The 18485-nt window shown below is 39.0% G+C and overlaps 1 protein-coding gene across 1 annotated transcript in view; it reads right to left on the reverse strand.

The window, feature by feature from the left end:
- The window catches only part of LOC311074582 (inter-alpha-trypsin inhibitor heavy chain H3-like), a gene marked incomplete at its 3' end in the record, with an annotated part of 156012 nt that overhangs the window by 118251 nt on the left and 19276 nt on the right, over positions 1-18485 (reverse strand). Inside the window, exons 12-15 of the mRNA XM_084101288.1 lie at positions 11445-11569; positions 11155-11354; positions 3017-3151; positions 16-126 (exon numbers count right to left, since the gene is read on the reverse strand). Of these exons, the coding sequence (XP_083957414.1) occupies positions 16-126; positions 3017-3151; positions 11155-11354; positions 11445-11569 (571 nt within the window). The remainder of the gene's footprint in view (positions 1-15; positions 127-3016; positions 3152-11154; positions 11355-11444; positions 11570-18485) is intronic.

The raw sequence follows: 18485 nt of genomic DNA on the forward strand, positions 1-18485 counted from the left end.
TGTTGGATATCAGACCTGATAGGTCATTTTGTAGGAGTCTGACTTTCTGAAGAAGAACATCATAACAAACTGGCTTAGCATTACCAGAATATTTCAAAATCCTAATGTACTTCACTGCAACTCTTGCTGTAAGAGAAAGAAGAAATGAAAATGACAAAATATGATGTCAGATGAAAAGTATATGCACTATACAAGATTAAAAAAATGTCAAAATGCGAGTAAAAATTTTGCATGGAAATTAGATCATGAAAGGAAATAAGGAAATATGATCATGAAAAATAAAATCACATGCAGGCACTAGTATGCATACAAAATAGCCAAATATAAACATTTTCTAAACATCTTTTTCCAACATCATTCTCAAGTTATATTTTGGTTAGTTATAGAGTCTTGTTTTCATTTTGTTATTAACATGTCATGGTGTCCTCTACATATCATAAAATATTAAAGGGGTCATATAATGGTACATGCACTTTTACAAGTTGATTGTACTGAAATGTGTGTTGGCAGTGCCTGTACACAACCATCATAAAATGATAAAAATCCATCCAGTGTTTTTTTTTTAATCTCCTTATACGTTTTCCCCTCTCTCAAATCAAGCCATTCGACCTAGTGACGTCACACGGTCGGACGCCCCTCCCACGATTGTTGATTGACAGCAGCATTTCAACACAGACCCGCCCTCGCTCGTGAGCGAGCTGTCTGTCATCATTGTCCGTGCGTCATTGTTGATACGCTGGATCACTGTCTATGAGCAGAATGGCGTCTAAGCGATTGTGGTGTTCTGTTCTTGGGTGTAATAAGGAACACAGCAGTCATTTTGATGTTCCTAAATCCGAACCGCTGAAGACGCAGTGGCTGAGTTTTGTTTTTGAAAGGAATATTCCCCACGATCAACATCAATGCTTTCATGTGCGTGCGAATCATTTCACACACCAGACTGCTTTACAAACGAGGATCAGTATAAAGCTGGTTTTGCTAAGAAGCTGCTCCTGAAAAAAGGATCGTACTGGTTTCCTGTTGTATTGTACATGCGCAGAACAACGTAGTGTGTGTGTCACCTGTATAGTAAACGAGTCAGTAAAAACCTGCCATGTGAAAATGCTCGTGTCAGTGTCATCACTCAAGCCGTGCGCTCATCGTTTAACGATGTAACAAAACTGGCGATGAGGATAAACACTCTCTTCTCTCTCCGCGATACTTGTAAAAGTACGTGCTATTCAGAGGACATCGGCTCGTTAACCGCGATGCAGTCCGTCATTGGAAGCTAGCAGACAAAACGCATGTGCATCAGTGCAAAGCTTGTCGCGTGGGGGAAATTGCGCAATCAGAAAAAGAAACGACAGCTGCACATCACGAAGACGACGCAAAACGGCACGGGAGGGAAAAGAGACGGCTACAAAAGAAGAGTGAGTGGTAAAGTACACTGACAAACAGACCAAAATGGTGGGTCTAGTGGGGCAAATCGGACCATATGATGAAACTGTCGAGCAGTGGAGCTCGTATACAGAGAGAGCGGTTTGATTATTTTGTCAAAGCTAATGGGATAAAAGATGAGGTTCTAGTACCAACTTTTCTCAGTGTAATGGGCAGTAAGACATATAATCTACTGCATAGCCTGGTCCAGCCTAATGAGCCTGGTGATAGCTCATTCAAGGACATTGTAACAATGCTCCAGGAACATTATGCACCAAAACCCCTCATCATCGCTGAAAGATTCTGATTTCATAAACACAATTAGTTAGAGGAAGAATCGGTTGCACAATTTGTTGCTGTACTGAAGCGTCTGTCAGAACACTGTGAGTTCGGCACAACACTGAGTGACACTATAAGAGACAGATTTGTGTGCGGATTGCGTAATGAGACCATTCAAAAGCGACCCCTATGCGAAAGTAATCTAACTCTAGAGCAAGCGATGGAAATCAGTGTATCCATGGAAATGGCTGCAAAAGATGCACAAGAGTTAAGCACATCCAGTCAAGTCCACAAAGTGTACAGTGAAAGAATGAAACATGATGGTAAGAAAGTCTGTCACCGCTGTGGAAAGAGTGGTCATCTGGCACAGGAATGCTGGTTCAAAGACAAAGGGCATATTGAATGTGTATGCCAAAACAAAAAGCAAAATGAGAAAGTAAATCCAGCTAAACCTGTGGAGTTTAAGAAAAGCTATGTCAGAAAATTCAAAAAGAAAAACATAAATTAGGTGGAATATACAGGGAAACAACAAGAGGATGAATCTGATGAAAAGGAATACTCACATGTAATGTCTGTGTCTTCAAATTCTGATGGCTATTGGGTGACGCCACTGCTAAATGGAAAGGCTGTTCCCATGCAAGTGGACACAGGAGCCGCTGTATCGCTCATGGCGGAGTCAACTTACCAAGAGAAGTGGCCATACCTCTGTCTCAAGGAAGCGAAGCTGACCTTGAAAACATACACAGGTGAGCTTGTTCCCCTTTCGGGGGTCGTGGATGTGACTGTAGAGCTAAACAAACAGAAGGTAAACTTACCACTGTATATTGTGAAAGGCAGTAGTCACACAGCTCTGATGGGCCGATCATGGCTAGAGAAAATAAAGCTAAAGTGGCAGGAAGTACATTTAGTGGCGAAAGACTCTACCAGCCTACAACACATCCTGAGGAAGAATGCAGAGGTGTTTGGAGATGAATTGGGAAACATGAAAGACATCACTGTAAAGCTGGCCATCAAGGCTGATAGTAAACCTAAGTGTTTAAAAGCTCGCCCCGTGCCTTACGCGATAAGGCCTTAGGTAGAAACTGAACTAGACCGTCTGGAGGAAACTGGCGTACTGAAGAAAGTGAGTGTTAGCGAGGGGGCCACGCCAATTGTTCCTGTATTGAAGAAGGATGGATCAGTCAGAATTTGTGGCGATTTCAAGGTTACTGTCAACCCTGTTTTAAGTGTAGAACAATACCCCTTGCTGCTAATTGAATATCTTTTTGCTGGATTAGCAGGCGGCTAGAAATTCAGCAAGATAGACTTATGTCAAGCTTACCTCCAAATGCAGGTCGATCCTGCTTCTCAAGAGTTGCTGACCATCGTGACACACAAGGGCCTGTACAGATATCAGAGGCTTCCTTTCGGCATAACTTCGGCTCCAGCGTTGTTCCAGCGTGCCATGGACCAAATTCTGAGTGGATTGAATGGAGTACAATGTTATCTCGATGATCTGTTAATCACAGGAAAAGATGATGAGGATCATCTCGGGAACCTGAATGCAACACTACAAAGACTAAAAGAGTATGGCCTTCGTGTGAAGAAAGACAAATGTGACTTCTTCCAGCCCACCATCGAGTATCTAGGACACGTAATTGACAGCGCTGGTCTTCACAAAGCACCATCAAAGGTAAAAGCTATCGTGGATGCGCCAGCTCCAAATAACGTAAGCCAGCTACGATCATTCCTAGGATTGTTAACACGCTATGCAAAGTTCATGCCAAACCTTTCCAGTAGACTTTGTCCACTACATGAACTGTTAAACAAGTCCAAACAATGGAAATGGTCTGACAAATGTGAGAAGGCATTCAGGGATGTGAAATGCACATTAACACAATCTGAGGTCCTCACACATTACAACCCTGCACTACCGCTCCAGTTGGCATGTGATGCTTCACCGTATGGTGTCGGTGCGGAACTTTCACATGTAATGCCATCCGGTGAAGACCAAATTGAGCCCAAATTGAGCCCAAATTGAGCCCAAATTGAGCGAGAAGCTTTAGCAATCGTATTTGGTGTAAAGAAATTTCACCAGTACCTGTTTGGATGCAGATTTACCCTGCTCACAAACCACAGACCACTTACTTCTATCCCCACACCGGCATTCCCTCTCTGGCAGCGAATCGCATGCAGCGTTGGGCTCTGTTGCTGTCGGCTCATCAATACAACATCAAATATAAGAGGTCTGAGCAGCATTGCAATGCAGATGGACTGTCCAGGCTGCCTCTGCCAGACACAAAACCAGAATGCCCTCAAGTCGACATCTTTTACTTCAAAGAAGTGCAGAGTGCTCTAACTGCTGCCCAAGTGAAACGATTCACAAGTACGGACCCAGTTTTGTCAGAAGTTCTGGCCTGGATCTCATAGTGGAAGAGGAAAGATGGAAGACAAATTCAAACCTTATCTGATTCGACGGAATGAGTTGACAGTTCAGTCTGGTTGCTTACTTTGGGGTTATCGTGTCATTATACCCCAGCCTCTGAGGAGCCTTTTGCTGAAAGAACTTCACGCTGGTCATTCGGGGATAGTGAGGATGAAAGAGATGGCACGCAGCTACTTCTGGTGGCCTGGCTTAGATTCAGAAATTGAAGAGGAAGCAAAGGGTTGTTCAGAATGCCAAAATGTAAGGAACATGCCACAGACAGCCCCCTTACATCCATGGGATTTTCCAGAGGTGCCATGGCAAAGAATACATATAGACTTCGCAGGACCACTGGAGAACCACATGTTTCTAGTGATTGTGGACGCTCACAGCAAATGGCCTGAGGTTGCAGTCATGCATAACACATCCTCTGAGAAAACCACTGAGGAGCTTAGAACTGTTTTCAGTCGGTTTGGGCTACCACAACAGCTTGTGAGTGATAATGGCCCCCAGCTGGTGTCTGAAGTGTTCCAGTCCTTTCTGAGCGTAAATGGAATTCAGCACATCAGGTCTCTTCCTTATCATCCATCCACAAATGGCCTGGCGGAACGATTTGTTCAGACCCTGAAGAAGGCTTTAAAGACATCTCAGGGTAAGGGCTCCCTAAACCAAAGACTGAACACATTTCTATTGTCATATATAAACACACCTCATGCAGCCACAAAAGTCTCCCCAGCTATAGCATTGCTGAAACGACAACTACGCAGCAGACTGGATCTTCTGAGACCAACAGGAACCAAACAGGTTCACTGGACAATCTCCAGTGATGATCCATGTGATTTGGAGACACAACAACAAACATCTCACATCAACTCTGGTCGGGATGTGGTACCAGAAATCTTACCCACATCATTTTCAAGTGAACCTTGGGTAAGCGTTCTCTCTTAGAATACATCTCCTTCTCCAGTGACTGTTACAGACACTCTAGTAGAAACGCCACCTGGGCCTGTTCTTCATCATTATCCGACTAGAGTGCGAAAACCACCACAGAGATTAGACCTCTAGTTTAGTGGCTAACCCACGACGTTGGGGCAGAATAATCCCCAGGGTTCAGCCAGGGAAATGAGGCAGTCTACCCTCTTTCCCTAGTGTTAAAACGGTTTTATAAAGTGTTTATACATATATATATATATATAAAAAAAAAAATTATGTTCCTAAACTAAAGACAACCGTATTTATGATGTCATAAGCATTTATTTTGTTGAGGTTGACGTTAAAAGTAAAAGGGGAGGAGTATGTTGTGTATTGCATTCTAAGAGTTGCATGTTTTGTCCTTACGACACTCCGTACTGGTTTCCTGTTGTATTGTACATGCACAGAACAACGGAGTGTGTGTGTGTCACCTGTATAGTGAACGAGTCAGTAAAAAGCTGCCATGTGAAAATGCTTGTGTCAGTGTCATCACTCAAGCCGTGCGCTCATCGTTTAACGACGTAACAGTACCAACTATTCGTGTTCCTGTTGCATCCCCAGAAGAAGTAGTGAGTGTAACGTTTTATTAACCTTTATATTAATATTTATATTAATCTTTTCAAATCGCTTGCACGCTTCACGATGAATGCGGCTATTTTTACACTCAGGGTACATTATGGCATGTTTTCTATGTACGACGTTCTCAATATAATTCATAATCCCACGTTTATAATGAACAACGCGTTATGGATATTGTGTTATTATTTCAAACGGTGTACGCATAGAACAGAGGGACGGGGTGAGCAAAGCTCATTATCATTTAAAGACACATGCACTTACACAGCATGCTGAAAACAAAGCTGTTTTTGACCAGGTAAAATTAGTGTTTTCTTACAATACTAATGAGAATTTTTAATTAAAGTATATTACAAACTTTTAATTTAAACCCTAAAGAATCATATTAGCTTGTACAAAAATGGCATTATATGACCCCTTTAATGAATAAAATAGTTTTACTCAAGTAAAAGTACCACAATTTAATTAGAAAGAAAGTAGAAAAAAATAAAAATCTACTCAAGTACTGTAATTAAAGTATTTGTATTTAGTTACTTTCCTAATGGTAATAAAAAGTATAAGTAAGTTATATACAATACCTCCTTGCGCCACAATTATGAAGCCTCGATGCAGGTCTGTAAGATTTTCAAATGTAGTTACTCACCATTAGTAATACTCACCAAAGGTGCATTTATTTGATCAAAAATACACAGAGCAATATTGTGAAATATCATTACAATTTAAAATAAACTGTTTTCTGTTTTAATATAGTTTTAAAATGAAATTTATTCCTGTGAAGGCAAAGCTGAATTTTCAGCATCTTTACTCCAGTCTTCAGTGTCACATGATCCTCTAGAAATCATACTTATATGCTGATTTGCTGCTCAAGAAACATATTATCAATGTTGGAAACAGTTGTGCTGCTTAATATTTTTGTGGAAACAAAATTATAAAAGTGTTTCTTAGGATTTTATTAAGAATTTAAAAAAGTCTTAAGTGTGCTCAATTTCACACATCCCTAAAGCATTAAAAAAAATCTTATTGACCCCAAACTTTTAAACAGCACAGCAAGTGATAAATTGTGTGGCAAATGTATATTACATAAAGTCACAATTTTCACAGAATGAGTAATGGTCATATTGTTTTAGTAGGTCTTTATGCATTTTATGCTGTTTGTGTGTGTTTTTTTAAAAGACTGTACTGTACTTGGAGAACTGCTGCTATGGAGAAACAATGCTCAGCAAGATATCATGGTGTGAAGATTATTCTGACAAAACAAATACATATCTAACAGCTCTTTTTCTTTATCTTACTAATTGAAAAATATGTAGTATTAAATGTATTAAAAAATATATTTGAAATTCAAGTAGTATGTTTATAATACATTAACGTTACTTGTCTGTGCTGTATTGTCGTATTTTTGACACAAAGTGTAACAGCGTGTCTTTTTCAGTGCAGCAACATTCAATTTGATTTACTTTGTTTCCAAAACCCATGTTTTTCTGAAAAACTAAATTATATCATTAATCTTTTAATTATTTTGGTGAAGTTTTATATTCACAAGACAAAAATAACTCAAAAGAAACCTTTTATAACACTGATTTCACAATATACTTAGAAACTCTTTCAAACATGAGATCACAAAACAAAAAGCTTATAAAAACAATACAAATATTAAAGCTTTTCGAATACATATAACTGCCCTGATATTATAAACTTTTATTTCTGTAGGCTATTTATTATTTATTTATTTTTTATTTTATTATTATTATTTATATGTACATTTATACTTTAGTTGTTGTTGTTATTCTTTGGTTTGTATATTTTGAATTGTATTTACAATGCCTTGTATTCATTTTGTTTTTTGTTGCATTGTACTTGAAATGCTTGCAATTTAACTAAAAAAAAAAAATAACATTAAATTTGACCAATCAGAGCCAAGCTTTTCCAAGTCTAAGTTGAAGCAGATGCGAAGAGATGAAGCTTCTGCCCTCAGAAGTTCTGGTAAGTTTTATTTGCAGTTTGCATAAATAAATAGCTCACTGTTTATTTTTTTCCCCGGTGGATAGGGCTGCTATGTACTGTAATATGGCTAACACGTGGATTACTGATGTTAAAGCAGCATTCAGTAGTTTCGGGATTTCTTCGCTGTATTCTCGCTTTTTGCTCGCAGGTTTTTCTCTAGAGCTCCCCCCACAGCTTCGGAATAGATATTTGACAACACTGTAAAAAAAACTCGTTGGCGATTCTCAGACACCAGAGGCTAGTAGATCAACGACATCAAAGCAGATGGGACATTCTTTAAAACGTTTACTTCATTCGGGTTCGGGTTCGCAATAATGACAGCATTTTAGCAGATTTCTTTTGGCCGTAAAGCAATTGTTTACATCGCGAGACCTGATATCACGCAATACTTCCTGACGCGGCGGCCGGTGGCCCGCCGCCCCAAAGTTGCAAGTGTGGATTTTCCGCTCACGGGAACCAGGGGGTGCGGAACGACCACCATTCAACCCGAAATAAGTACCGGTAATATAACCATTCCAATGACTCCGAAGCTGTTCAGTTAAGGTAAAAAAGTTACTTAGTTCACCTTTAACCGCTGTAACATGATGCTGACACTAGCTAGATATCTAGCAACTTCAGCACTAGGTATATAGTCAAAGTCTAAAGACTTTGATAAATCTATTTAAAATCTATGTGGAAACATTTGTCTGTCTTAAGCAACTATAAAACATTGTCCAATGCATCAGCAGAAAACATAATTATTAGTCATTATAACATGTACAACATTACATTAACATTCTTTTTATTTGCTAAATGAAGCGGTGTATTTATTTTTCCATTTCCTGAACAATTTGGCTTCAATGTTATGATATCAATGATCTTTGAAAAGTTGGGGGAAAAAACATGTTATGAACATAAAATTACTTTGTCTTGAGCTGACCAGCCAATTATGGTAGTGTGTGTGTTGATTGGTGTTTATATTTGTTCAAGCTTTCAAGTATTAAGTATGTTTTAATGTCGTATCACCTATAGAGATTTTTGAATCAGGCCTAAATAAGGAAGGTGATACCTTTGAAGAATAACAAATTTTAAGAATCTATTTCAAATATGCTTCCATACATAACATCATTAGCTTTTAAGGCTGCTCAGCAAAGTTGCAATTCCTGTTTTCTCCTTATTGTCTTTAATGGCTCTTGGGGTCCCAGTTTCACTCAGACTGATGGGATTAGCACACAAGATTCACTGAGAATCTCACCTTTTGTTCTGCAAATGGCTCTTGGAGCCAAAGTCCCAGCTCCAGACGTTGTATCGTTAGGCTGATTAGATTAGCACATACGCGTTTGAATGGTTATGCTGATTGGATTGAGACTGGTAACACGCTGGAGTCTGGGGCGGGATCCTTAACCTGTATACTTAATTTGCATGCTTTGTTCAGAGTCTCCACCTCTATGTAATCCCTCCCCTCGTTGAGAAGTATAATTACACTGAATACTGTATTATGGTTAGACTTGATGATGATGAACTACAGACTTGGAAGAATAAATCTCTTCTGCTTATAAGATCCATCTCAAGTCTCCTGGTTTTTGCTTCGATGAAGGAATAAAAGTTCCCAACACCTTGGTAGGAAAATGTTAGCAACGTGTCCTATTGCAGGTGGCTAATTTGTGCTTCCTTTGAGTCATTCATGTAAAATGACTCAAGTATTTAATTGTTTTTTGGTAAAGCTGCAAGTCACTTGTCCTGGCATACAATATTTTGCACAACCTCTAATTTCCTTAAATCTTTGCAACAGAGGTGAAGAGTGTGCTTGTTAGCATGACCAACTCTGTTCACTGTAATTTGTGGTGTTGAGCTTCTTCTAATCTATTAAGTGTAACTCATAGAGTGCTGTATAGTGACGACAGACACTATACAGACAGAAAAGAGGATAAACATGAGCCGCGTTTCCACTGTCGGGCCAGGGCCGGGCCGTGCTAGTGCGTGCCAGGGCCAGTCGCGTTTCCACTGTCACTTCCGGGGCTTGATCGGGGCTTACTCGGGGCCAACGGCCAGGATTTCTGGCCCGTCGAATACCTTGGGCCAAAGCGGGCCAGCTCGGGCTAGAGGAGTGGTTACGAATAGAGGCGGAGTTCACCTGAGTCGGGAGACGGCAGCGCCGTATGATTTTGTCAGCATTAAAGACTTTTAAAATAATTTAACTTGCGTTCATGTTTGAATGCCTTCTGTTTGTGATGCAAAAGAATATGTGCGCTAACCATTACCATAGTAAACGCTTGAAGATACGCATAGTAAAAAAGCTTCCTCTGTTTCTCTGACTGAAAATATCTGTATGGGAGTCGAGAGAAGCTGTAAATATGTCCTGTTACTACCAGATAAACAGAAACAGACGCGACTGAAGAAGTAAGTGTGTCCTCTTTCTTTTGTGAAATAGACCTAACGGTAATTTATTTCTGAGTGACTAATGTGCAATTTTGACATAAATTAATTCATTATGATCAATGTATCACTTTTTATTGTTTTATTTTTTTGCCCGTTTAAAGCCCTGGCTCGCACTGGCCCGACAGTGGAAACACGGCTATGGACACTCATGTCCAGTTTGATGAGGATATAGCCAAAGCTTTTAAAGGTAAACTGAGAAGTCAACGGAATTTTAATGCATTTCTATGCAAATTATAATACATGCATTTAAACATGGATACAAAAATGTTAGTTAATCATTGGTTAATTTTATTTAAATTCTTCTTCCCTTTCACAGATCCTGTGATAAAGCAGTCTTCAAATACTACAGTGTCTGAAACTCAAGCCCTCAGTTGCAGAAAATGAGTCGTAGCCTACTCAAAGTGACCGTCCACTTGAAGATGAAGATCTGACATTTAAACTCTTCTGTTTCTTTGGTTCAGCCATTTGCAGGCTTAAGTTATTCACTTCTGCACTTTGTTTTCCAGTAAAATGTGAAAAGAAAATTTTCCAGAAAATTGCATTGTACTGCTTATTTATTCAGTGATGTAACATTCTACTTTTCAGTAATACGGGTATAACTGAAATGTTATACAAAAAAATTTCACTGATATTTAATTTATTATAATGTATTTTGGTTCTGTACTTTTCAATGTACTCTAGGTATTTATTTTGCAATGTACACAACAAGAGGGTATATTAAAGTTTTTTTTATTTCAATGTGTATGTATGTCTACTCTTAACATTCATATTTAATTATTTTTGAATACTGAAAAAACAGCTTTATAATAAACTAGTAGTGTAATGCTAATACATTTAAATGTTCTTGAAGCACATTAAAATGAAGCTTCAAATATATTCTAACTGTAGTTTAAGAAATATGAAAGTATATTAAGAAATACACTTGCACTAAATGTACTTGAAGTAGTCTTAAGTACATCTTGAAATACACTTAATATACTTAATGTTGTTTCAAAATAATTAATTTTAAATGCACTTAGTATAGTATAATTTAAATATATTAAGTATGTCCAAAAAAGCATGATTTAAATATATTTTCTTTTCACCTGGTTGTCGTGGTGGTTCCATTCGTCCCGGACTTGTATTTGGTTTCTCTCCCTCTTTGGGTTTGTGGGCAACCTGCATTTTCTCACCCTGGGGCTTGGTGACCACCATTGATGTAAGCGGTGTGACAAATCTGTACTTCAGAGAAAGTTCAAGGGCTTCTTTCTTTGCATTGTCTTTTTCCAGGCCATTTAGAAGCACTCTGACATACAGAAAAATCCACAAATGAAGATTCAGAAATACTATGATTCATACATATACAGTAGATTCAGTGAGAAGTATGTATATTTACTCTTTCTCCAGTAGCTGCTTTACTGTAAGGAAGGCCCATAATCTTTCAATAATGTTCTCTTCAGGTCTGTCATTGTTTTGTTTCTCCATAGGTACACTACAATAATATACCACTTTAGTTCTTTTCTGGAACATAGAAAATAAACGTCAGAAGTTTACATTTTTATGGTCTAGCGCAGGGTTCCTAAAATCCGGTCCTTGAGGGCCCCTGTCCTATAGAGTTTAGTTCCAACCCTAATCAAACACACCTGACCAAGATAATCAAGGTCTTCAGAGATACTAGAAAATTGTAGATAGGTGAGTGTGATCAGGGTCTGAACTAAACTCTGCAGGACAGTGGCCCTCCAGGGCTGGATTTGAAGAACCCTGATCTAGTGTGTTGAATACTTCTAGAGGTTTAAAAGGAATAACACACACACAAAAATGACAATGCGAGTCATTATTTACTCACTTACTGTAAGTCATTCCAAACTTGTATTTTGATGTTTTTTCCATTGAACACAAAAGGAGAATTTTTCAAGAATATTTCACATCATGATTATAAGTGAAAAACAATATTCTATTTTAGTATTATTATATTATAATAGCTAACAAGTTGGAAAGACACGAGCATGAGTAAATAATTATAGAATCTGTGGACAAACTATTCCTTTAAAATGTTTGTCTTTAAAGGACAAGTTCGGTATTTTACACTTAAAGCCCTATTTACAGATCGTTTCCGATGAAATAGAACGGTTAAGATTAAAATTTGGGACTTCCTGGATGACCTAACATGGAGTAGGTGCGTTCGTTTTCTAGCTCCCACTAACTTTTTCTGAATCTCCTGTTTAAACCCTACTTTCATCATTTAGCTGTGCATATATTGCCGATAACACCAACACTACGTTCGGAATTATGCCCAGATCCATGAAAAATGCAAAAAGTGACTTAGCAGAGTCAGAGATGTCCTCGGACAGCGTTAGCAGTGACGCTAATGTTAGCTTATCGGCTACATCCATTTCTGCTTTGCTTGAACAGCACAGAGCAGCCATTGCCGCCGAGTTCAAGTCATCGTTCGCCAGCATGGACACTAAGCTAGACAAGATCCAGGCTGTGGTCTCAGGTCAGGGACAACGCATTACCGATCTTGAGTCGAATGCGGAAGCTGTCTGTGGTCGCTTGGAGCAACTTGAAGCTACGTGCTCTTTACTGCAGGAAGATAACAAGTTGCTGAAGTCTAAACTATCGGATTTGGAAGGGAGAAGTAGGAGACAGAATGTTCGTATTGTGGGCCTACCAGAGTCAGTCGAGGGGGCACGCCCCACCGCCTTTTTCGCCCAACTTCTCGTCGAGGTTTTTGGTGATCAAGTTCTCCCTTCTCCCCCGGAGCTGGACAGAGCTCATCGCACTTTGGCACCTAAACCTGGTCCGCGCGAGAGACCACGTCCTGTCATCATCCGCTTTCATCGATACCAGATTAAAGACCTGATCATGAGGGAGGCACGTAAACAAGGCGAGCTGGAATACCATGGCCACAAGCTCCGGTTCTATGAAGATTACAGCGCGGAAGTTTTGAAGCAGCGGGCTGAATACAAGGAGGTTATGGCTGAGCTGTATCGGCGCGGTCTCCGACCCTCCCTCTTATTTCCTGCGAAGCTTCGCATCACTCTCCAGAACGGCGAGAGGATGTGGTTGCGGTCCGTCTCTGAAGCATCCAACTACATCTCTACTTTGGGTGTGAGTCCATAGTAAATTCGGCCGCCTGTGTGAGTATACAACGGTGGACAACGTTCTATTTATATTTCCAGGTATTCTCCTAGACTGATGTTAGGCTACTTAATTCCTTTTTATTAGGAAAATAGTAACGTTAAATAAGAAAAAGCGTAACAATTTTTTAATTTATTTATTTTTGTAGTTGCTTATATTGCATTCCCTTATTCACGCCATTTTATTTATTTATATCTTTATTTTAAATCATGAGTGGATGAGTGTGACAATTTAATTTTTTCCTTTTGTCATTTTTTCCACCTGTCTAACTCACGCTTTTATTGGTTATTCGTTTTCTTTTTTAATTGTTTGGATGAGCGTGACCATTTTATTATTATTATTATTATATTTTTTTATTTTCTATAATTTTTTATTTTATTATTATTATTATTATTTTTATTTTTCAGTCACTTTGTCAGCTTGACTAATTCACGGCCTTTGTTGATATTTGAATATGCTGGATGGGAACGACTTTTCTGTTTGGTTTGTTGTTATTTTGACTGTTTGCTGGGTATATATGATTGTTTAGTTTGTGACTGGGCTATAGGGTGAATTGTACAAGATCTATGTGGGAGCTAGCTAGCATAGATCTGGAAGTGAAGCCTGGAATGTTTGTTGTGAGGCCAGTTAAGGTCCTTCGGGGTTTGCCGTTCAGTGCAATATATGGGGTGGGGTTAGGGTGGGATGGGTTGGAGTCAACAGAGTGTTTAACTGTTAAGATATTACCTGCTGTATTTTCAGTTATTTTATGTTTTTCCTTTCTTTTTTTTTTCCTTTTTCTTTTCCTTGTTACTTTGCTACTCTGTTTGTGTGCCTTTCTTTTTCTCATTGTTGCAACTCTTCGGATTCTCACTATAACTGAGTTAGATGAAGGGTAATCTGAATTTAATTAGTTGGAATGTCAAGGGGCTAAATCACCCAGTGAAAAGAGGTAAAGTCTTCACCCACCTTAAGAGGTTCAGGGCTGGGATAGTTTTCCTTCAAGAAACCCACTTGCTTGACTCTGACCATTGGCGTTTAGGTAAATGCTGGCGTGGACAAATCTTTCATTCTAATTTCGGGGGCAAGGCTAGGGGCACAGCTATTCTTATTGACAGTAATATTCCTTTTGAGTCCTCAAACATTATATCGGACAAAAATGGACGTTTTATTATTGTTTCAGGCAAACTTTACAACAAGTCAGTCATCCTGGCCAACGTCTACGCACCTAACTTTGATGATGTTCAATTCTTTAAGAGTTTTTTTTCTCACCTCCCTAATCTCAATTCTCACTCTCTTGTTCTTGGTGGGGATTTTAATTGTTTTCTAGACCCAGTATTAGACCGCTCTTCCCCTAATCCGGCCACTCCTAACAGATCTGCTGATCATATCAAATCATTTCTTGCTGATTATAGCCTCTCTGATCCGTACAGGTTTTTGTATCCCACAGGAAGAGAATATTCATTTTTTTCACATGTCCACCATACCTATACCCGAATAGATTATTTTTTTGTTGATAATTCTTTAATGTCAGATCTTAAGTCATGTAGTTATGAAAGTATTGTGATCTCAGATCACGCTCCCCTGCTCCTTCAAGTGGCTTTCTCTGATGCTGAGTGTACAAGAAGACAGTGGAGATTGGATCCACTGTTGCTCTCAGATGAGAGTTTTCTTACTCATATCTCCACCCATATTAAAACTTTTTTGAGTATAAATAAAACACCGGATGTGTCCAATGCAACGATTTGGGAAGCCCTGAAAGCCTATTTGAGGGGTGAAATTATATCATTTGCAGCACACAAAAATAAGTGTTTAAAACAGAAACAAACTGAAATTGCTGATCGGATTCTGAACATAGATAGACAATATGCTAATTCGCCTTCACCTGAACTTTACAAAGAACGTTTAAAACTCCAGACAGAATTCAACCTTCTTGCCTCTCGTCAAATTGCCGACCAGCTGCTGAGGAGCAGGAGTACTTTTTACGAGCATGGTGACAAGATTGGTAAACTCCTGGCCAACCAATTGCGCGGTTTTAGAGCGCAGCAACTTATCCCTGGAATACGGAGAGACAGTGGGTGTATAACATCAGATCAGAAACTAATTAATGATAAGTTCCAAAAATTTTACTCAAATTTGTATAGTTCGGATTGTACAGCAGACGTAACTGCCATGGAAACCTTTTTCAATAATCTAAACATGCCTTCCCTTTCTTATGACCTGAGCCATAGCCTTGAGGCACCTATTACTCAGAAGGAAATTATGGCAGCAATAACATCTATGCAATCAGGTAAATCTCCTGGCCCAGACGGACTTTCTTCTGACTTTTTTAAGAAATTCTCAGTTGAACTATCACCCTTTTTATGTTCAGTATTCTCTGACTCATATGACTCGGGTAAACTCCCCCCCTCGTTCTATCAGGCCTGTATTTCCCTGTTGTTAAAAAAGGATAAGGATCCTTTAGATTGTGCATCATATAGACCAATTTCCCTATTAAATTCGGATGTAAAGATACTTGCCAAAATTCTCGCCTGCAGATTGGAGGGTATTCTTCCCTTTATCATATCCCCCGACCAAACAGGGTTTATAAAGGGACGCCACTCATTCTATAATGTCCGCCGGTTAATGAACATTTTATATTCCCCTAAGAATACTGAATCAGAATGCCTCGCTTCTATGGATGCTGAAAAAGCATTTGATAGAGTAGAATGGAATTACTTATTTTTTACCCTTGAAAAATTTGGTCTGGGTCCTGTTTTCACTTCTTGGGTTAAACTATTATATGCATGCCCTTCGGCCTCAGTATTAACAAATAACCGTTACTCGAGTAGTTTTGATTTGTATCGTGGGACCCGGCAGGGTTGTCCTTTGAGCCCGCTCCTTTTTGTTATTGCAATTGAACCACTTGCAATTGCCATTCGCAGTAACAAACGGATACAGGGGATATGGAGAGGAGGAAGCGAGCATAAGGTATCATTATACGCTGATGACTTACTTTTGTTTGTCTCAAAGCCAACCACCTCCCTACCGGAGGCACTTTCTGTGTTGGAGGTCTTTAGTCAGTTTTCAGGCTATAAACTTAATTTGAGTAAGAGCGAACTCTTTCCGATTAACACAGAAGCACTTAAACTCAAGTATACTGCTCTTCCTCTCAAGGTGGTGACAGATCATCTGAGTTACCTTGGGGTATGTTTTACCAGGAATTTTAAAAATCTACTTAAATCGAACTTCCTCAAATTATTGGATCAGGCAAAGCAAATATTATCGAAGTGGTCTCCTCTGTCTTTTTCTCTTATAGGTAGAATAAATTCAATTAAAATGACACTTCTCCCAAAGTTCCTATATCTTTTTCAATGCCTCCCCATTTTTCTCCCTAAATCCTTTTTTCAGGCCCTTGACTCTTTAATGATAAATTATATTTGGAATGGTAAGCATCCTCGGTTACGTAAGGCTTTTCTTCAAAGACCCAAACAAGCAGGTGGAATGGCCCTCCCTAACTTCCAATACTATTACTGGGCTGCTAATATTCGTTCTTTAGTGTATTGGGTGCATTTTCACCTCGATGACTCAGCCCCAGTCTGGGTAACAATGGAGTCCAGCGCTATTAGCCCATTGTCTCTATCTGCCCTCTTAAGCGCCGCACTACCACTCTCTTCTGCTATTCCCAACGGTAATCCCACGATTAAGCACTCCCTTCGAATCTGGACCCAATTTAGGAAAAATTTTGGACTACAGACTTTTTCACTTCTCAGCCCAATTGCAGCTAATCATTTGTTTGCTCCCTCATTGATGGATGGTGCATTTAAGATCTGGCATAAAAAAGGCTTAAAATGCATCAGAGATTTATTTATCAATGACATATTTGTTAGTTTTTCTCAATTGACAAAAAACTTTGGTCTAGTAAAGGCACATTTTTTCAGATTTCTACAAATCAGGCATTATACACTGAAGTTAATTCCCCAATTCCCTAATAAACCCCAAGCCAATCCTGTCGATATGTTTCTTTCCGTTAACCCCACATTAAAAGGCACAATTTCTGTCTTTTACAACCTTATTTCGAAATTGCATAGCCCTTCATTAGCAGCTATAAGAACCATGTGGGAACAGGACCTAGGTTCTGCCTTCACTGATCACATGTGGGATTCAGTCCTAGATCGGATACACTCCACCTCCATATGTGCCCGACATGCTCTCGTGCAATTTAAAGTAGTACATCGTATCCACATATCTAAAACCAAACTAGCTCAAATGTTCCCTGATGTGGACCCGACCTGTGATAGCTGTAAGAGCGCACCTGCGTCACTCTTTCACATGTACTGGATGTGTCCCACCTTGAATGAGTTCTGGACGTCAGTCTTTCAAACGATGTCTGAAGTTCTTCATCATCAAATTGAGCCAAACCCTCTTACTGCAATTTTTGGCATTGCTCCAAATTTGGGCTTGCCTAAAGTTAAGCTGAAAGTATTAGCCTTTACCTCTTTATTGGCCCGTAGGGCTATCTTACTCAAGTGGAAAGATCCTGCTCCTCCTTCCCACTCACATTGGATTAGGGACATTATGTCATGTATGAATTTAGAGAAAATGCGTTACACCATCCAGGGATCTGAGAATAAATTTGAAAAAATATGGCGCCCCTTCTTAACATTCTTTGAGAAACCAACTACAACAATATCAGAGTAGCTACCCCTTTCTCCCCCTTTTTTTTTTTTTTTTTTTTTTTTTTTTTTTATATATAATTTTGTATATTTCTCTTTTTTTTATTATAATTTTTAATTTATTTATATATATATTTTATTATTATTTTAGGTGTGTATTTAGTGTCTTTCATTCTTAATATTTTCACCTTTATGTATTATAATTTAGACTGTGATTTAAATAATCTCATGCAGGAATTTGTAATGCAGGTCTGTTTGTAATTGGGTGGGAGGGTAGGATATGGGTGGGGTATGTTGATATGTATATTCCAAAAACAAAATGTATATTCCTTTGTATAGTAATTGTTTTTGCAAAGTTGTCATTCAATAAAAAAACCTTTGAACAAAGATTAAAATTTGGACAGATGCTGCTGTCCCGAGAATTTTGGGTTTCTTTCGCTTTCCCCAACACCTCCAGAATGGGTGTATAGGTGCACTGGAACAGTCCTTCCTAAAACGCATTAAACTTTCTTTTACAAAGACATGAAACTCACCGAGTGGTCAGGGTTGCTCACTGATATGCTCACACAAAAATCGCTGCAAAATATGCTTTCTAACAGGTTTTATCGTGTTTTTTGCCCAGCTCCATTGACTTGTATTGGATGTGATGTGAGGTACGGTAT

Source organism: Abramis brama, assembly GCF_963993115.1.
Source record: "Abramis brama genome assembly, chromosome: 23".
In the NCBI taxonomy this organism is placed as follows: Eukaryota; Metazoa; Chordata; class Actinopteri; order Cypriniformes; family Leuciscidae; genus Abramis; species Abramis brama.